This window comes from Musa acuminata, chromosome BXJ3-6 (assembly GCF_036884655.1).
Source record: "Musa acuminata AAA Group cultivar baxijiao chromosome BXJ3-6, Cavendish_Baxijiao_AAA, whole genome shotgun sequence".
In the NCBI taxonomy this organism is placed as follows: Eukaryota; Viridiplantae; Streptophyta; class Magnoliopsida; order Zingiberales; family Musaceae; genus Musa; species Musa acuminata.
In genome coordinates, this window is record NC_088354.1 from 18,686,309 (window position 1) to 18,704,582 (window position 18,274).

An 18,274-nucleotide genomic window follows, 5' to 3' on the forward strand; every position below is an offset into this window, starting at 1 on the left:
GGATAAATAACCTATTCCAATAGTAAATGAATTGCTAGATTAAAGGAAGCATAAATCTTCTGGACCTTCGATCCGGGTATCGATGCGACCACGAACCGCTTACCCATTTACCCATTGACCCGTTTACCACTTGTTTGAGGAACTGCAATCAAAGCCTCTTTTCTACCGAGTCCCACGCATTACAGTTTTGACAAATCCGAACGTGCCTCAGTCGTCGGATCAAATAAAGATTCGTGTTTCGTTGGTGATGGGTCCACATACACGACGCAAACTCGGTCCAGCAACACCAAGGTTTGCCGCGTGGGTCGAGCTCCATGCCAGAAACCCCCAACCCTAGTGGCTTCCGCTGCCCCGGTTGTTGTTTCCCTGCGGAAATATAAGTGCCTCCGCCCACCGCCTCCTCCTCAAGGACCTCCTTGCTTCCTCCTGACACAACCATTCTTTGGAAGTAGTAGAAGAAGGGCAAAGGAAGAGAAGAAGTATAAGGGGGGCAGAATGGCGCTGGCGTTCGACGAGTACGGCCGGCCCTTCATCATAATCAAGGAGCAGGGGCAGAAGGCGCGGCTGCGGGGCCTCGAGGCGCAGAAGGCCAACATCTCCGCCGGGAAGGCCGTCGCTCGTATCCTTCGTACCTCGCTCGGCCCCAAGGGCATGGACAAGATGCTGCAGAGCCCCGATGGCGACGTTATCGTCAGTCAGTATTCTTCCTTCTCTGCATCCTTTGCCTCTGCTTAGATCTTGTTTTTTTCTTGCTGTTCTTAGCGATCACTTGTGGAAAAAAACCAACTTTTTTTTGAGGGGGTTTGGTGGCAATGGGAAGGGAGTGGAGCCATCAGGCTTGCTCGTTACGGTTTTTGCCTCAAGGTAAATTGTTGGACCTTTTGGACGTATGGAGAACGTGGTAATTTTTTTTTTCTCTCTGTTGATCGGTGCTTTTTGGTGAAGACGTGCGTTCTTTTGTATGATTGGTATATGGGACTTGAAGCAGGATATCGATGGCAATGATAAAAAAAAAAATTAGTTTGGGCCTGAGAGAAAATATGATATGGATTACTAGCTTTTAAAGTAGTGCTCAATGAGGATCTGGTTTCTAAGGCTATGACATTGGAAATACAAAATAGTTTAGATGATCGTGATTACTGAAGTTGCCAGGGGACTTCTTTTACCTTGCCCCTGGCAATGCTCAATAAATGTTGTTCTTGTACTTGCAATAGCATGCTTTAACAAATTCAAAACACTTCCTGTGTTGATCTTCACGAAGTTAAGTTTAGTAATCAAGTTTTTCATGGTTTAAGGTGCTGCCTCTGTGTTACAAGTGCATGTTCCCTGTGTGCACATAGGAACTAGCATGAAATTGATGTGTATTCATCTTGTGTCATGTGAAGCACACACAATGACTATCATAACATGTACCATGGGGCATGCCGATGGCACTTGGCACCTTGAACCCTAAATACTGATTATAATTTCTTGGAAAATGCAAATTTTAAATACATTAATGTACTTGTAATTAATCTTATTGGATTAGTATGTATTGACCAGTGTGCTATGAGACACCTTGGTGTACCAATAATAATTTACTAGAAGATACAGTAGTTTCTCCGTAACACTGGTACAATATTGGGATTGTTATAGTACAGATAGCATGGTGTTTGAAACCTTGGAAATGATCTTTTGGATGGTAGACATTGTAGGACTAACTTGAAAAGATCCATACCTATTGGTTTTATCAACAACTTATGATGATAAAAACTAGAAGTTGTTGTGTGAGCATTGTATCTATTTACACTACTGAACAGTTGGTTATGTTGTTTATAATTCCATTTATCAGGACCTTCATTTTGATTCTTATCATTGTTCTTTTATGGTATCAGCAAATGATGGGGCCACTATCTTGGAGCAGATGGATGTTGATAATCAGATTGGCAAACTGATGGTGGAATTATCTCGTAGTCAGGACTATGAAATTGGTGATGGTACCACTGGGGTTGTTGTTTTGGCTGGTGCACTTCTCGAACAGGCTGAGAAGCTTTTGGAACGTGGTATTCATCCTATTAGAATTGCTGAGGGCTATGAAATGGCCTCTAGGCTAGCTGTGGATCATCTTGAGCACATATCACAGAAATTTGAATTTAGTGTTACCAATATAGAGCCTTTGGTGCAAACTTGCATGACAACATTATCTTCAAAAATGTAAGTTCAGACGTCTTTATTTGATTTATCAAGGTTACATGATGATGTTCTCTGTTCTTGCCCTTTGTTATGTTTATGTCCAGTGAAATACCATTAATATCTTTATCAGAGCATCATACAACAATTTTTATTAATTCTTGTTAATATCTTGCTCTTTTTTTTTTGCTGGAGCTAACCAGTTTATTTTATTTCGTTTGCTTATAATATTCTGTATCTTTTGAAGGACTTGGATTCTCTGGAAAGTATTTAATGTAGTCAGAATTATCGGTTTTTTTTCAAATATATGGAAGATCCCTTTTACAGTGCAATATTTTAATAGAAATAGATGATGCCTTTGGTTAGTAAGAACTTTCTCTTGCTTCTTCTTTCTTCTCCCCCTTCTTTTTCTTGGGATATTTCCTGGACACCTATGTAAGCAATTTTCTAGTTCCATGCTGTGTCAATGATACCTACTGTGCTAGATGGCAATCAGCATAATTCATGCCATCATTAGACAATCCTTTCTTACCTGATGTATAAGGATGGTTAAAAGAGCTGCATGCAAGTTAGGGCTCCTGTGAGTCATAATTATTGATTTTCAAGATAAAGTAGCAAACAGTATGAAAGATACAACTCAAGGAGGAATAGTGGGAAGTAAAAGGCTATCATGCATTTGTGCACTCATACCGCATGGAACTCTTGAAGCATATAAACAAAGAATGGAAAAAAAGTTGATTATTCTATTCCCTTATCTTCTAATGTAATATTCGTCGAAACATTTTTTAACCATCTTTGACTATGCCGCTGAGGTATCTCTTCTCTTTCTATTGTTCTGTCATCTGCCTATTCAATAAACAATTTATCATGATCATGATGCAGTGTTAACCGTTGCAAGCGTGCGTTAGCTGAGATTGCTGTTAAGGCAGTTCTTGCAGTTGCAGATTTGGAGAGGAAAGATGTTAACTTGGAATTAATTAAGGTTGAAGGAAAGGTCGGAGGAAAATTGGAAGACACAGAACTCATTTACGGAATTGTTGTCGACAAGGATATGAGCCACCCCCAAATGCCAAAAAGAATTGAAGAAGCAAAGATTGCTATTCTTACATGCCCATTTGAACCACCCAAGCCAAAGACAAAGCATAAGATTGACATTGACACTGTTGAAAAATTTCAAACTCTACGCCAGCAAGAGCAGAAATACTTTGATGATATGGTCCAAAAATGCAAGGTACATATGCCAAATGTTGTTTATAGCTTTGTTCGCATTAATGAGTAACCTTTTGGAAGTGTCTGGTTTTCTAAGTAACATTTGGATTGTAGAAGTTTTGCAGCCTAAAATATTTTCATATTGGTCTGCTAATAGTTAGTTTCTTCTTTGCTAGAGTTGATTTTTTAAACTGTCATTTGTTTACTTATATCAATTTCAATTTTTTAAATGTTATAAGCATTGACTTGTATAATGTCTGCAGTCATTCAACATGGAAGATACTGGTTCATATTTTGTCATTTGACCAATTATTGGGTTTTGGTTTTCAATAAATTCTTTCTGAGGTCTGCTTTTGATTGTTGTAGGATGTTGGTGCAACCCTAGTTATCTGTCAGTGGGGTTTTGATGATGAGGCAAATCATTTATTGATGCATCGAAATTTGCCTGCTGTTAGATGGGTTGGTGGTGTTGAATTAGAATTAATTGCAATCGCTACAGGTTGGCATTTGTATTTTGTCATTCGCCTGAAAATAATAAGATAAGAAAGGGAACTTATCTTATGTTCACTATTTACACAGGTGGGAGAATAGTTCCGAGGTTCCAGGACTTGACAGATGAAAAGCTGGGAAAGGTAGGAAATACTTGAAATTCCTTCGTATAACATTTATAACTTATACAACTGAATCTATGTTCTGTTAATTGTTAATTTTTAAGTTGTTTAACTTTCAGTGTGAATTCAATATTTAGAGAACTTTTTGGAAGTCTTGGAAAATAAACTGTACAATTTTTCTTGAAATTAATCATCAATTAAAGATTTTGTGTTAATTTTACACATCAATTATGAAATAATAATACATCCATAATAATTTCTGCTGCTGAATTGTATTGTTGGTGTTACAATGTTTGCAGCTGATTTGTTCCATATGATTGCGGAACTTGTTTATTCCAGTTATTGGCTTCAAGTCCCTTTTCTTGCCCGTATAGAAGTTTTGACTCCAATTGCAGATTCAAAAGTGGTCCGCTTCCTAGAATAGGTACTTGTGCCAGATTTGGTTAGCTCAAATAGCTAGTAAAGGCTGTTTGTCCAGCAGAAAAGCAAGGAGAAAAAGCCTATCTTTGAAGGGTGGTATAGTCATTAACTATCATAGTTAGGAGAGAGCATAGTAGCATATGATTAGACCATGTAAGCCCCTCTGACGATCATTTAGTAATTTTACTCTGTTATTCAGCAATAAACCATCTATTTTGTTCTTCAATTTACTTGCTGGATATTCTTCTCTTCTCTTGAACTAGAGAAGCATGCCAGCACTAATGGTTGAAAGGTGTTAAAATGACACCTATAGTAACAAATAAGATTATGTAGTAAGGTTCCATCAGTTGAAGGTTTGATTATGCCTGAACAGAGTAGGAGTTTTAGGGTTCTAAAATTGTCTGTTTATCTTTGAAGTTAAATTTCTAGAGTGGTTTTATTAAACCAAACAAGTGGCACAACTTTCTCTAGGCTAATAAGAAAGAAGAAGAGAGGTGAGTAAGACTTGTTCAGGTTGATCATCAAAGGAACTGACAATATCTGACATATGCTTCCTCTATCTGCTTGATACAGTGTTTCTCTGGCAAGCCAACTGCCTACTTTATGATATGTACTGAATACCATGGCATGATTTGTTTCAGTACTTAAATCCTTATGACTACATTTTCAAAGTGAAATGCATGAAAGAGATCTGCTCATTGCCTTTGTAAAGTGGAAAATACAATGTTTTGATAAGCTTGTGCATGAATATACATCTGTATCTGGATTTATCTCCAATTGGGGTCAAATTTGATTCGATTTGAAGGCTTCATCCTCTAATCAGTGGTTGAGTGCCTCCTCTAGCCTCTACATGCAACTTGTATGTGAATTATTGCTAGTTGATTTTTTTCGTTTTTTTAAGACGGATCTGCTTGCTCATTTAATGGTTTTTAATGCTTTAATCAACTTCGTTAATTGTCCTTTCTTGATTACAGTGTTCATTCTTGCCATATTTTTATACTTGCTTGCAACAATTTGTCAATCTTGCATACGAACTCAAATTGACTATGATGTAACATATATAGATTTAAGATATGGCATCTGGCTTTTGACATGCCTTGTACATGTAGACATTCTTGACTTCCTGGTATGGAGATTTTAAGTTACTGATTTTATATATAATTGGGTGTCTTAAATACTTATTATTCAATTTTAATGTTCGTCAGTTCTGCACAGATTACTATTTTCTGAAGGGATTTTTTTTTCTGTTCATCACCAGGCTGGATTAGTTAGAGAAAAATCATTTGGAACAACTAAGGACCGGATGTTGTATATTGAACATTGTGCTAACTCCAGAGCTGTAACAATTTTCATTCGTGGCGGTATGGTAACTCTTGGTTGTATTTGCAGTGTGGATACTTGTTCCTCAATTTGCCTAATTATTAATTCTGTAAGAATTTGGTAAAAGAAAAATGTTGGGATTTGACTATGTGAAGTTACTTAGTTCTAAATGATGGCTTCTTGCTGAAATTTATATCTTTTGCTTAATTATTTTTAAATATTTTTTAAAAGCATGTACATTAATAACATTGCTACCTAGAGTTATATCTCTCCATGGTTGTTTTAATAATGCTGATGTTCCATTTCATTTAGTAGAAGTGTCTAATTTGCTTTAGTGAACAATTTGGGTCGGAATAAAAGTTCTAAATCTAGTAACTAAGAATCTAAGCTGCATTTTGAAACTGTGTATCAATCTTTGAGTCATTTACTCTTTAAATTAACTGTGTATCCAAAAATATTATTGATTGAATAATCAATATAGGATATTTGTGATTCTACATTTACTAGTTTGGGAAGAGTAGTAGGTGAAACAAATAAGTGCTCATCATCATAGCAGGTGCAGCATGGTTGTGCTTTGACCCTTGTTACTCTTACTATGGATGGAAGTAATCATGGTGTGTTATTTTTCTGGGTATTATTTTGATCAGAGAGTTTTATGCCAGCCCCATCGAGCCAAACAATTAGTGGATGCCCTGCTGTCATGGTATGAGCTTAGGTTATGGTATTTGTCTTCACTGTCATTGTATCCGAAAAATGTTTTGATCTTTCGATCCTCATTGAAAACCATATGGCATTTCTTTAAATTGGAATCTTGACACCATTGGTCATGATTAACATAAGGGATTCTAGTTAATTGAAAGAATGTTCTGATCAATCCATAGATCATTTAGATGTGGTAACTTATAATATTGTCAATAGAGTGGGAGAGGTTGTTATGTGCACTTCTATATGTTTATGCTTTTGATTTGATAGTAATGCCTTTCACAGATTAGACCAGTTGGCCTTGGTTCATTTGAATTTGAAATGATATTATGATTATGACGCTACAGGTAACAAAATGATGATAGACGAAACTAAGCGTAGTCTTCATGATGCACTTTGTGTGGCAAGGAATCTGATCCGTAGCAATTCAATTGTTTATGGTGGTGGCTCTGCAGAATTATCTTGCTCAATTGCTGTAGAAGCTGCTGCAGACAAATATCCTGGGGTTGAGCAGGTGAAATATTCTGGTCCTGTCACATATTGTTCTGAATATTCTAACCCCTAACGTTCATGTTCTGTTTTCCTGTATCCTCTTTCAGTATGCTATCAGGTCCTTTGCTGAAGCTTTAGATTTTATTCCGATGGCTCTTGCTGAGAACTGTGGCCTCCCACCTATTGATACTGTTACAGCTGTCAAATCTCAGCAAATTAAGGTATGCTGTTAATTAACCAATCTGCAACATTTATCTGTACGATATATGCGGGTTGAGAGTTTGTGTTCCTCTATCGTTTTCTACATTGTTGCTTGTACAATCTTATGGAGACTCGTAGTGAGAGTCCATGCTTCCTCTACCATTTTCTACATTGTTGCTTGGTATGTGACATTTGCACTGAGGTGTTCATGAGCTTTTTGTCCAAGTATAGTTGTGCTACTGTCCTTTTTTTGCACAATGTATCTTTTAATGGAACACTATCCATAGAATCAGCTGGCAAGACACAGATCAGCTGATGAATTGTGTTGCTGGGAACCCCCTACCCCTCCTAGAAGGGAAACTAGTAAACCGCTAATTATTAATATGATATTTTCCTTTTTATGGTATCTGTCTTTTAGTAAGTTCGGTAGTGACTTCTACCGCTTACTTTGATCATTTTCTTTGGTATAATCTTATTCAAGATTTGAAAAAGGTTAACTTCTGACAAGGTCAGAAATCCTTGTTATCAGAATCTTCTTTTTTCCTGAAAAAAATGTTCTAGACTTGAAACTAACCATTTTATGTAGGTAACCCAGCTGGGCCTTCCTGATTGAATCTCCTCATATTGGTACTTTGCAGCTCCAAATTTTATTGTCGATGATGAAACTGAGGAAAAGGAAGGCCTACAGCTTAGATTTTAATAATGCACTACGAGTACTGGTGGCAAAAAAGTTCATTTTGTAAATTTAGTTTTCATAGCATCAGCAGTGCAAACACTTGATTGACATGCAACCAAAGGTTTAAATGTTTTGAGGGTAAATGCTTTAAATCTAAGCTTGATAATGACATTCTTTTAACATGTTTTATTCATGATAAGCTAAAAACGTTCTTCCATATATTGGTCATGTCCTAACAATATCACAAACATATCCCTACATATAGTAGGTGTTTAGATGCCTCAGCATGTTGTGCTGTGATAATTTACTGTCAATTAATCACAGCCATCAACCTCATTGCTGTATACCTCTCTTAGGAGATGTCATGGCCAAGGCCGTATTTTATTCTTGAATTGTCTTTTGTCAGCTTCTTTCCCATTAGCCAACATCATGTCGACATATATGGTGTTTAAACTGTTCATGTCTATTATATGGCATGCCACATATGATTCTCATGCGTTTGCCTTAAAGCATTTTTTCCTGAGAGCATTTGCGGGTAGCTACGATCAGTTTTGTTTTTTTTCTGAATGAGGTAGGTACAAATCAGTTGCTTTTAATAATTGGCATACATTGTATCCTTATCGTCACTCAGAATATTTCATGTTTATGTGAAGCTTAAACAATGAATGTTTTGTCTTCATAATTTTCCCATTGTTGGTGCAGGAAAATAATCCTTATTGTGGTATAGATTGCAACGATGTTGGGACAAATAACATGATGGAGCAGAATGTATTTGAGACGCTGATTGGCAAACAACAACAGATCTTGCTGGCAACTCAAGTAGTGAAAATGATTTTGAAGATTGATGATGTGATCACTCCATCCGCCTATTGATTTTGGAGGATAAGTTCCTAAGCTAAGATCTATTTGTCAGAATTTGCTATGGCTAAGTGGGATATAAGCATTATCCTTGCATCCAAAGACTCTCATTGCATCTCTTTTGTGCTTTCTTAATGATTTATGAGTGTACAATGTCAGTCTTGCGACAATTTTGTCACCGGCCAATCTATCGGCATCATATGTATTTCGTTTCATTTGGTTCTTTCCAAATGGGAAATTGGAAAAGAAGACTGACTGTATGCACTTGAAGTCTGGATTTGATACACTGCAACTCTTGATGTTCTAGGAATCTGGGTAGCTAGAATTTCTTTCAGGGCCTGACATAAGTATCTTTCTTGATTGGAAAGCTTTGATGCTTGAATGATGCAAATATTAGCTGTCCGATAGATTGGACAGCAGTATCAATTTGCCTTTCGGATAGGTTGTGGAATCAATTTGCCTTTCGGATAGGTTGTGGAATTTTAACATAGTGACCGATGATGGCCTTCGGCTCATCAATATCAATTCTAGGGAAGCTAGTTTGAACTTCAAACTTTTCGCCAGAAAGCTGGTCAGTTTAAGCTTATTTACTGTTTCCATGTAGTGAAAATTAATTGTGAGATTATATATGACATGTATATTTGTATCTTTCACTTATGATAATTGGAAACAGTATCTATTTCCACTATTTACCTTGAAGGATGTTTTTATATTTTTTGCAATGGTGTATGCATATTTCAAAAAAAAGAAAAAAAGTAGAAAATATTTTAGGTATATTTCAAAAAAAAAATCTAAGTATCACCTGTGTTGGTGCTCCATGTGTCGTTTATGTTGAACATGGAAGGTCAAAAGAATAAAGAAATAGATTATAGTAGTTTAATAAAATTGGATGGTAATAATTAGCTGTCCACATTATTGGGATAAGAACGAAAGATTACCTATTAGTTGGATTCGAGTTCACAAGTAGGAAAACATATATTTTGAGTGTTCCACTTTTGACATTCTTATAGCTGAAAGAATCTTTAAAAAGCCAAAATATGTTTTTAACTCCTGAATGAATAAGATTCCTTCATCCGATGCAATACGCAAAGGAGCATTTGGTCGTCCAACCGATGAAGGCACCACAGCTCAGAGTCTTAAGATTCGTATCGAATTAGTTGATGACACCAAGCCAAGCTCGTTGCCTTGCCGTGGAATGTGCTCCTTTGCTGTGTCGAATCAAGATTTGGGCCAACTTCCTGATTCCAATAAAAAAAAAATATATGTAAAGCTGAAGCATCAATCAGTAATGATGAAGTCAATCTGGTTCATCACAACCATAAAAAAAAGAGTGCATCTGTTACTTCGTTATTTACATTGGAAAAATAGCACAAGTATTTAATTTCCTATATATATATATGTATGTACGGAAAAGATCACATCTCTAAACAAACATCCTAATGATTCAAAGGATTCGGGTTCGAGCTAGCATTTCATAATCTACCATCCGTGTGATGTGTAAATATCATCCGCAGAGCAGCAACTTGGCCGTCTCATTAATAGTGTGGTTGGCACCACTGTCATTGAATCATCGATCATAAATTCATCTCTGAAATCAGCAATTGAATCCCTTCCATCACCATAACACAGCCAGGAGGAATTAATTGGGTGTGAGATGTGGTGAGCTAATATGTTTGACATTGATGCCAAAAGATCCGTTCGAGTACGCCTTAAAGCAATAATGATACAGAGGGAGGGACCAAGTCAAAGGCCTCTCTCTTTGGATCTGCAATTGCCCCCACTCGTCAAAGGTGGCCGCTTTAAAGCATTGCAGCGTATCTGCACAACATATATCAAACCCCAAGCAATTTGTTCATTGGTCGCTTGCGATGTATGAACAAGAAAAGTACTTCAACTGGCTCTAGCTTAGAACACAGGGATACCATTGACACCATTTGGATGCATAGAGTCATAACATCGTTATTCTGCAGCCAATCAATGAAACGAGAGAAAGAAAACAACAAGTTGACACACTGCAAATTGCTAAGTAGCTAACGACACAGCTTTTCATCCAATTCCATCATCACCACCTGCGCACTTCCCCGAGCTCGGCCATGCATTTAATGAGTTTTTTTGTTATGTACAAGAGTTATGTGCGCAAGAGGAGCTTTTGATTGATTATACGTCAGGAGAAACCCAAGCTTGCTGCAAAGAATCAACAGGGGTCAGGAGATGATGCTAACTAAGGTCGATTTCGACGCACTCTGGAGTTTCCCTTTCGGTCTGCTGTGCGACAAGTTCGACGCCAAGCTGCCCCTTGTCCCCTGCTCCAAATGCATACAATCTCCCAGAATCTGTCAAGGCAAAGGTATGTGCATTCCAGTAGATTGAGTTGGTGAGGCTAATCTGCACTACCCTTTCATTGATGTCCTTAAGTGAAGTTACTAATCTTGGGCTGAGTACATTGGCATGTCTGTTACCCTGCAATCAAAACAGAGCTTGGAATTAGCTGAGATACATTATCAACATTGCCCGGTATCAAGTGCCAAAACTCGAACTGGAGCAGACATTCCACTGCTGAACTTGCAAATGTTTCATAATCTAAATTCATCACCTAAAGTCAAGAAAAGGATCACAAGAGGCAAATTCCAAGGCTAAACTACACTATTGGCCTCAAAATTCTTAGGCGAGCTCTGTTGTCAATTTAGTATCAAAAGGAAAATGAGAAACAGAGCGACAAACCTGTCCATCAATGGCAGTGGAATGACCCAAGCTTGAGGATTCTCCACATCCAAATGAGTAGACATCCCCAGTATCGGAGACGACAAACGTAGTGTAGTCGCCTGTTGCGACATGTATAGCCTTAATGTTGTCCAATGATTCAACCACCTTGGGAACAGATTCACAATCCTCATTCCCATGGCCCAAGCAGCCATAACGCCCCCATCCCCATGTGCACACCCGCCCATCTCTTCCAACAACAGCGGCATGCCAGGCACCAGCTGCAACCACTGTAGGCTGCAGGTTTAAAGCCTGGAACTGCTCGATTAACTTTGGGTGCTTTTCATCTGTCCTGGAACCATGCCCGAGCTTCCCTCCTAAGCCACAGCCCACAGAGTAGACAGACCTGCATTATGATCAAGTTAAGATCGAAGATAAAAATTTGACAACGAATGCATCAATTGCATTCAGGGGACGTACAACTTGTTGGAAATCTAGGATCTAGGAAACCGGTCAACCAATATGACGTATACTAAAACAAGCGAAAAGATATAACAGCAATTGATAGATCATGTGATTACTATACTAATTAGTAATGCCTTCCTAAACAACAATACAAAGGATGTCATGGCAAGTTGCTTCTCTTGATGCACTAAAACGACCACATTGGTTCACATGACAAGGAAAAGGACAAGGAATACATCTCATCTTAGAATACTAAGTCAAAGAAGACTCACATGCCGCTTGGTTGACAAGCCAGTGCTAGAAGGTAACAGTAGCCAGCAGCAATCTGAACAACTGGTACATTCTCAAGAGGGCCTAACAGAAGCCGTGGTTCCAGGTCATTTGGTTCGGTGTGGTGGCCTAGCTTTGAGTCATTTCCCCAACAGAAAGTGTATACCCTGCCTTCTCGAGAAAGGACTGCAGTGAAGAAGTTCCCTATTGCTGCTTGAACCACATATATGTCTCTCAATGATTCCACCATTTGAGGCGTGGTCACAACCTTGGACCCTTGAACTGCATATTCTGCCTCCCCAAATGAGTCCTTTCCAAATGCATAAACTCGCCCAGCATCACTGATCAGCATTGTCCTCCCTGCTCCAGCAGCTGCTTGAATGATCCGAATGCCTTGCAGTGATCTGTCAAGCAGCAAACCTTTCTTGTTCTTGGTACACGATAATGTGCATCAAGTGTATGAAGCAACTGCAAAATTTAAAGCACCTTATGAGTCGTGGCCGCCACTCTTCCTCCAAGGTGCCATGGCCAAGCTGCCCTGAGCTGTTCGACCCAAAGGAGTACACAGATCCAGATGAAGTGACAGCAATACTGTGACCAGGTCCAGCAATTGCCTGAGAATTTTCTCTTCGGCAACATGCCTCACCTGCCAATATATACCTAAGAACTAGTTTCCAAGATCCCCCACAGCGTTGCTTTAGAAAGCCCCTTTCTTCTGAAGTCATCGGCTTAAAGATGGCCCTCTTCTGGCACATGTCCAATGCTGCAAGCTCCGTAATAGATAACTGGAAGTCGGGAGTGAAATTGGCAGGCTTCCTGAAAAATGTACATGTCACCTGCCACAAACATCGAAAACCATCAACAGCATTATCAATTCTATCAACAAGAGAAACATAAGAACGCTACTTGCCTCCAGATTAGCAAGATCCTGGGGGTCCAAATTGCAAGCGGTAAGAACATGGAGAACGATAGAGGGGCTTGCAGCCAAGGGGAATTCCCCTGGGGTCAAGTCACCAAAGCAATGCCTTTGCACCCGTTGGAAGGTCTGCTGTAATGGGGGCATGAGAGAGAGCGATGGATCTACAATGGTGTGAAATGGTATGGAGGAACTGCTACCACTAGTGGTGGCATCCATCGGGCACTGTCCTGATCCTAAAGTGCCCCAAAGACCAAGAGCACAGGGAATTCAAGATGAAGCTTATGCCATTAACCACCATTGCCAAAGCACCACTCCAAAAGACCAATGAACTCCATATTGTAGCGAAGCAACACCCAGATCTAATCGCTGCATTACGTCTTATGATCAATCAACTGATTTTGATCCTCAAACCTATGTGATTTTAACAAACAAACGGTCACAAAGAGTACTGTATATATCAGGAGCCTAATAGAAGAGCAGGGAGAAAAGGGGATGACCATCAGATAAGATATCAAGAAGCAAAACCAATCCAGCTAAGACAAAAAAATATAAGGTAATCCAAACGAACAAAACTACAAAAGTTAAGAAACACAAAGGCTGTTCGAAAAAAACACAAAATTTATATCAGCTAACAAATTTATGAATCCGCAATAACAAGTAGAATGGATAAGAGACCAAAGCAAGGACTGCTAGTTTTATGGGGCGAAGCATGCCAGCATCTTTCTGGCATTGTAGGTACCATGTTGTGTCATTGGCATGCCCTTGCACTGGTAGGTATAGACCACAAATTAGTCTGGCCATATGTTGGCACTGTCACAACAATCCTTGTACATCAAGAATTGAAGAGGTGGCCATGTCTAAGATTACAGCTCAAGACCATGAATGAGAAAAAGTTATGAAGAAACTTAGACGCATCAATTGGGACAGAAGACTGAAAATAAGTCTCAGCCTCATATAAGTGATAATCTAGAAATAGAAAGAGTACAAAGCCAAATAGAACCAGGAAAGCATATTCCCATTGATCAAAGATCATATATAAGAAAAGCATTGCACTTCAAAGAGAATACTTTTCCCATACACATCCATACTTAGCCGTCGACTCGGCAATTAGTCACACACTAAGAACATGAAATCTAAAACGAAAGCAGTAGTTAAGAGAAAAGACAGTTAAATATAGAAAGAAAAAGGGAACGGAAATCCCAAAGCAGATGATTATTAACAACACTCCAACTCCAATAGATTAGGTCTTGAAAGCTGGATCCAATCTCATGGACAAATACCCACACTGACAAAAAGAATTGAACACCAATGGACATAGAACACCATATTCTTCATTCAAGCAAAAGATACCAGATGAAGAAAAATTAAATTAGACAAAAAATTGAATCTTTAGGTCAACACGGCATTAAAACTACAGATTCGAAAATCCTTCCGTAAGAAAAGAGATGGAACTCGGAAGACAGATGAAAAGGCCAGGCAAAGAAACAGAGGCAGGAGAAAAGATCGGATTTGTATGATCCAGATCGGGTCAGATCGAGCAAGACAAGAACGAGAAACACAGTAAACCACCCCACCGATTCCCACAGGAGTCCAGATGGCGCCGACTGACCGAGTGATGGGCGATTGCTTCCTGTGCTCTTTCCCTTATCCTTTTCCCTGTTCTTCTCCACGATCGCAAATTAGAGCTCAAGTTGGAGATGGATGCGATCCGAACACTTTCGCTCTTCGATCGGTATCGAGTATAGATTGGGATTGGGAACAATCAAGGAGAGGAATCGTAAGGGATGAGGGAGAAGAAGGGAAGAAGAGGGGAAGGAACGGGAAGAGAGACCAAGACGGGAAGGCGTCTAAGTGATGAGGTGTCCGCTAGGTGGAGAGCAATTGCCCATTTTTATACGCATTGCCGTGAGCGCCACGTCAGCGTTCGTAACGAAGCTAACGGGCTCCTTAACGTCGGGTTCACGGTTTTGAGACGGGCGGTCGGTTAAGGATCGGACTTGGACGATGGGCCGGATCAGACCGGACCATGTCGAGCCGGCCGAGACGAGACCGGACCGGACATTCACTTCACCATGTTTGTATGTTGTTTTCTTGAAGTATAAATTCTATCCACAATTAAATGATAATGACAGTATATCAAACATTTACAAATACTAAGCTCTATCGGTTTAGATATCTTTTAATCAAACTTAGAACTGCATTTACAGTAAATATAGAAATCCCAACCCAATCCATAAAATACATTATTACGTATTACTTTGCCAATCTATGTGTCAAATGTTCTATGTGTCAAATGTTCTATACATTATTACGCAGCATTACAAGTTGGCTACGTACAGTATGTAAACCGTTGGGAACGAAGGAGGAAGGAAAAAATAGAATATTATTATAGTATTAAAAATAAGAGGATTGACAAGAACTGCACACACTCTCTATTTATCTTGCTTCATGAACTATGGTCCTATTTATAGGACCAAGTGATAACCACCATATAATTACTAGATCATGATTGAGGTAGTTATTGAAACCACCCTATAACTACTAGATCATGATTAAGGTAGTTATTGAAACCACCCTATAACTACTAGATCATGATTGAGGTAGTTATTGAAACCACCCTATAACTACTAGATCATGATTGAGATAGTTATTGAAATCATCATATAACTATTAGATCATGATAACTAGATAACTATGAATCAAATCTAACACTCCCTCTTGATTTATAGTTACATACACCGATTTATGACATGAAATAAATATGCTTTTGAACTGGAAGCGACCTGGTGAAGATATCTGCAACTTGTTCATCTGTTTCATAATACTTCATTATTATGGCTCCACTTGCTTCAAGATCTTGGATGAAATGATAGCGTATCTCTATATGCTTCGTTCTTCCATGAAATGTTGGATTCTTCGTCATTGCAATTGTGGCTTTATTATCATAAAATATTTTCGTTGCTTCTTTTTGTTCTTGATGAATATCTTCAAGAAGTCTTCTAAGCCATATTGCTTGACAAACTGCTGATGTTATGGCTATATATTCTACTTCCGATGTTAATAAGGTAGTTGTTGCTTACTTTTTAGAACTCCAAGATATAGCTCCCGATCCGAGGCAAAAAACATTGCCTGAAGTACTCTTTCGATCATCTAAAGCTCTTGCCCAATCACTATCAGTGAAACTAGATAATTTACAATTAAAATTATGAGAATATCAAATACCATAATCTGTAGTTCTAGCAATATAACGCAGAATTCTTTTAACGGCTCCAAGATGATGTTTGCTTGGGCTATGCATAAACCTGAATACTACACCAATAGAAAATGCAATATCTAGTCTGTTGTATCTCGGATTTTGATGATGAAGCCAATTGTTATTTGTTATCTAATCCATATGTTGAGATAAGTGTGCAGGATTAACTACAATGAAAGTAAGACATGCAGTAGGAGTTGAGCCGAAGTTAAAGACTATGATCACGTTGGGAATTCGAGAGCTCGACGGAAGTCCGGACGGTCATCGGAGGTTCTGCGGGAACAACTCCGAGAAGTCCAGGAGCTTGCCAAAAGAAGCTCATCGGAACTCACCAAGTGGATCGTCGCAAGTCCAGGAGTTTGCTGGAAGTTCGTCGGAGCATCGCCGGAGGTTCGTCGGATGTTCGCCGGAAGAAGCGATTGACGCACCGGAGCAAGCTATAGTAAATGTTTTAAGAATTGTCGTAGTTAGCATGTAGATTAAGTTAGGAATGGGAGGTGATCCCATTAACTTAATCTGGGGGCAATTGGGCCCTTGACAGACCCAAATTGGGCCGAATGGATCAACCCATTTGGACCAGAATTCCTACTAGGCGATGGCACCGCTAGGGTCGGCGGTGGCACCGCCCAGGAAAGGGTCTCCCAGGAAAGCTGGGCGGTGCAACCGCCCCAGGCAGGCGGTGGCATTGCTTGGGCTCAGTCTCTGAGCGAGACTGGGCAGTGCAACCGCCCCTGACAGACAGTGGCACCGCCAGGGCTCAGTCTCCGAGCGAGACTGGGTGGTGCAACCGCCCCTATCAGGCGGTGGCACCGCCCAGAAGCTCAGTCTCCGAGCTGCTAGGCGGTTGTACCGCCCCAGTCAGGAGGTGGTACCGCCAGGACCCCGGAAATCCGGGAAAAGACATTTTTTAGCTCCAAATTCAAACTAGTTTGGGGCCTATATATACCCCACCCTTTCCTGCATGAAAGGGCACCGAAAATCCAATCTTACTCTGTGATTTTCAGAGCTCAAAAGTATTGTAAAGGCTAGAAGTTCTCCTCCCTCTTTTTCCAAGTTTTGATCTTTCAAGAGAGGAGAGAAAGTTTGCAAGGGTTGTCTCCTAAGCTTGTCAAAAGGAGTGAAACTGTAAAAGGGTGGTTGGCCTTCGCCTATTGAAGGAAGGCCTCTAGTGGACGTCGGTGACCTCGTTGGTGGATGTAGGTCAAGATTGACCGAACCACTCTAAATCTCGGTTTGCATTTACTTTGAGCATTTTATCTTGACTGCAAACCTCCTCAATAGCTTACTGCCTTCTGCTCTTTTACGAACTCACTTTCAAGTTAAGTTTCCGAAAATGATTTTACGTCGGAAATCGATTTTATCGTACGAACATCATATTTCAGTTTGCGCTTACATTTCGATTTCTATCTTAACTGCAAACTTCCTGCCTTACTTTACTTTAAATACATTTCTGTAAGCTTTCAAAGTTATTATCTGCACGAAACGACTTTTACGTCGGAATCGGATTTCAATGTACGAACGCAGTTTTAATCGTCGAAAGTTTTCCGCTGCACCAATTCACCCCCCCCCCCTCTTAGTGCTCTTGATCCTAACAATTTGTATCAGAGCGGGGTTAACTCTCAAACGGATTAAAACCCAAGAGAGATGGCATACGCCAGAAACCAAGAGGGCCACTTTATTACACGTCCACCCATGTTCAATGGGACGGACTACACCTATTGGAAGAACCGAATGAGGATCTTTCTTATTTCAATGGATTTTGAACTTTGGAATCTTGTCGAAAATGGATTTTCGAAGTCTTCTCTTCCAATGATCGATTGGAATGAATTGGAGAAGAAGACTTTCGCTCTTAATGCAAAGGCTATGAATGCCTTATTTTGTGCGCTTGATAAAAATGAGTTCAATCGTGTTTCAGTTTATGAAACCGCGTTTGATATTTGGCATACACTCGAAGTGACTTAAGAAGGCATAAGTAGAGTGAAAGAGTCAAAAATCAATCTTTTGATACA

The 18,274-nt window shown here is 39.4% G+C and overlaps 2 protein-coding genes across 3 annotated transcripts; one reads left to right on the forward strand and one right to left on the reverse strand.

Moving 5' to 3' along the window:
- Positions 1–317: 317 nt before the first annotated feature.
- Positions 318–8,928, forward strand: LOC135641823 (T-complex protein 1 subunit epsilon-like). Its single transcript, XM_065157575.1, has 9 exons — positions 318–694; positions 1,875–2,193; positions 3,052–3,400; positions 3,745–3,877; positions 3,958–4,010; positions 5,668–5,770; positions 6,779–6,945; positions 7,031–7,144; positions 8,503–8,928. The coding sequence occupies exons 1-9, from the start codon at positions 496–498 to the stop codon at positions 8,671–8,673; spliced, it is 1,608 nt and encodes a 535-aa protein (XP_065013647.1). The 5' UTR covers positions 318–495; the 3' UTR covers positions 8,674–8,928.
- A 1,603-nt stretch (positions 8,929–10,531) lies between these two features.
- On the reverse strand, positions 10,532–14,877 carry LOC103974619 (ultraviolet-B receptor UVR8). Of its 2 annotated transcripts, none has more exons than XM_009389483.3 (6): positions 14,587–14,877; positions 13,004–13,423; positions 12,580–12,929; positions 12,096–12,497; positions 11,380–11,764; positions 10,532–11,118 (listed from the first exon to the last, which is right to left on the reverse strand). In XM_009389483.3, the coding sequence occupies exons 2-6, from the start codon at positions 13,226–13,228 to the stop codon at positions 10,876–10,878; spliced, it is 1,605 nt and encodes a 534-aa protein (XP_009387758.1). In that variant the 5' UTR covers positions 13,229–13,423; positions 14,587–14,877; the 3' UTR covers positions 10,532–10,875. The 2 variants fall into 2 exon arrangements, with proteins under 2 accessions (XP_009387758.1, XP_009387759.1); XM_009389484.3 differs by having other exon boundaries at positions 14,622–14,868.
- Between the last annotated feature and the right edge of the window lie 3,397 nt (positions 14,878–18,274).

What these genes read in the sequence shown, in the direction of transcription:
- LOC103974619 (XM_009389483.3), bottom strand. Translation starts at nt 13,228, where the DNA reads ATGGATGCCACCACTAGTGGTAGCAGTTCCTCCATACCATTTCACACC. An exon ending in AGGATCTTGCTAATCTGGAG is followed by an intron (nt 12,930 to 13,003) that starts GCAAGTAGCGTT and finishes TGTTTGTGGCAG; the next exon opens with GTGACATGTACATTTTTCAG. An exon ending in GCTTGTCAACCAAGCGGCAT is followed by an intron (nt 11,765 to 12,095) that starts GTGAGTCTTCTT and finishes ATCATAATGCAG; the next exon opens with GTCTGTCTACTCTGTGGGCT.
- LOC135641823 (XM_065157575.1), top strand. Translation starts at nt 496, where the DNA reads ATGGCGCTGGCGTTCGACGAGTACGGCCGGCCCTTCATCATAATCAAG. An exon ending in ACAACATTATCTTCAAAAAT is followed by an intron (nt 2,194 to 3,051) that starts GTAAGTTCAGAC and finishes ATCATGATGCAG; the next exon opens with TGTTAACCGTTGCAAGCGTG. An exon ending in AACAATTTTCATTCGTGGCG is followed by an intron (nt 5,771 to 6,778) that starts GTATGGTAACTC and finishes ATGACGCTACAG; the next exon opens with GTAACAAAATGATGATAGAC.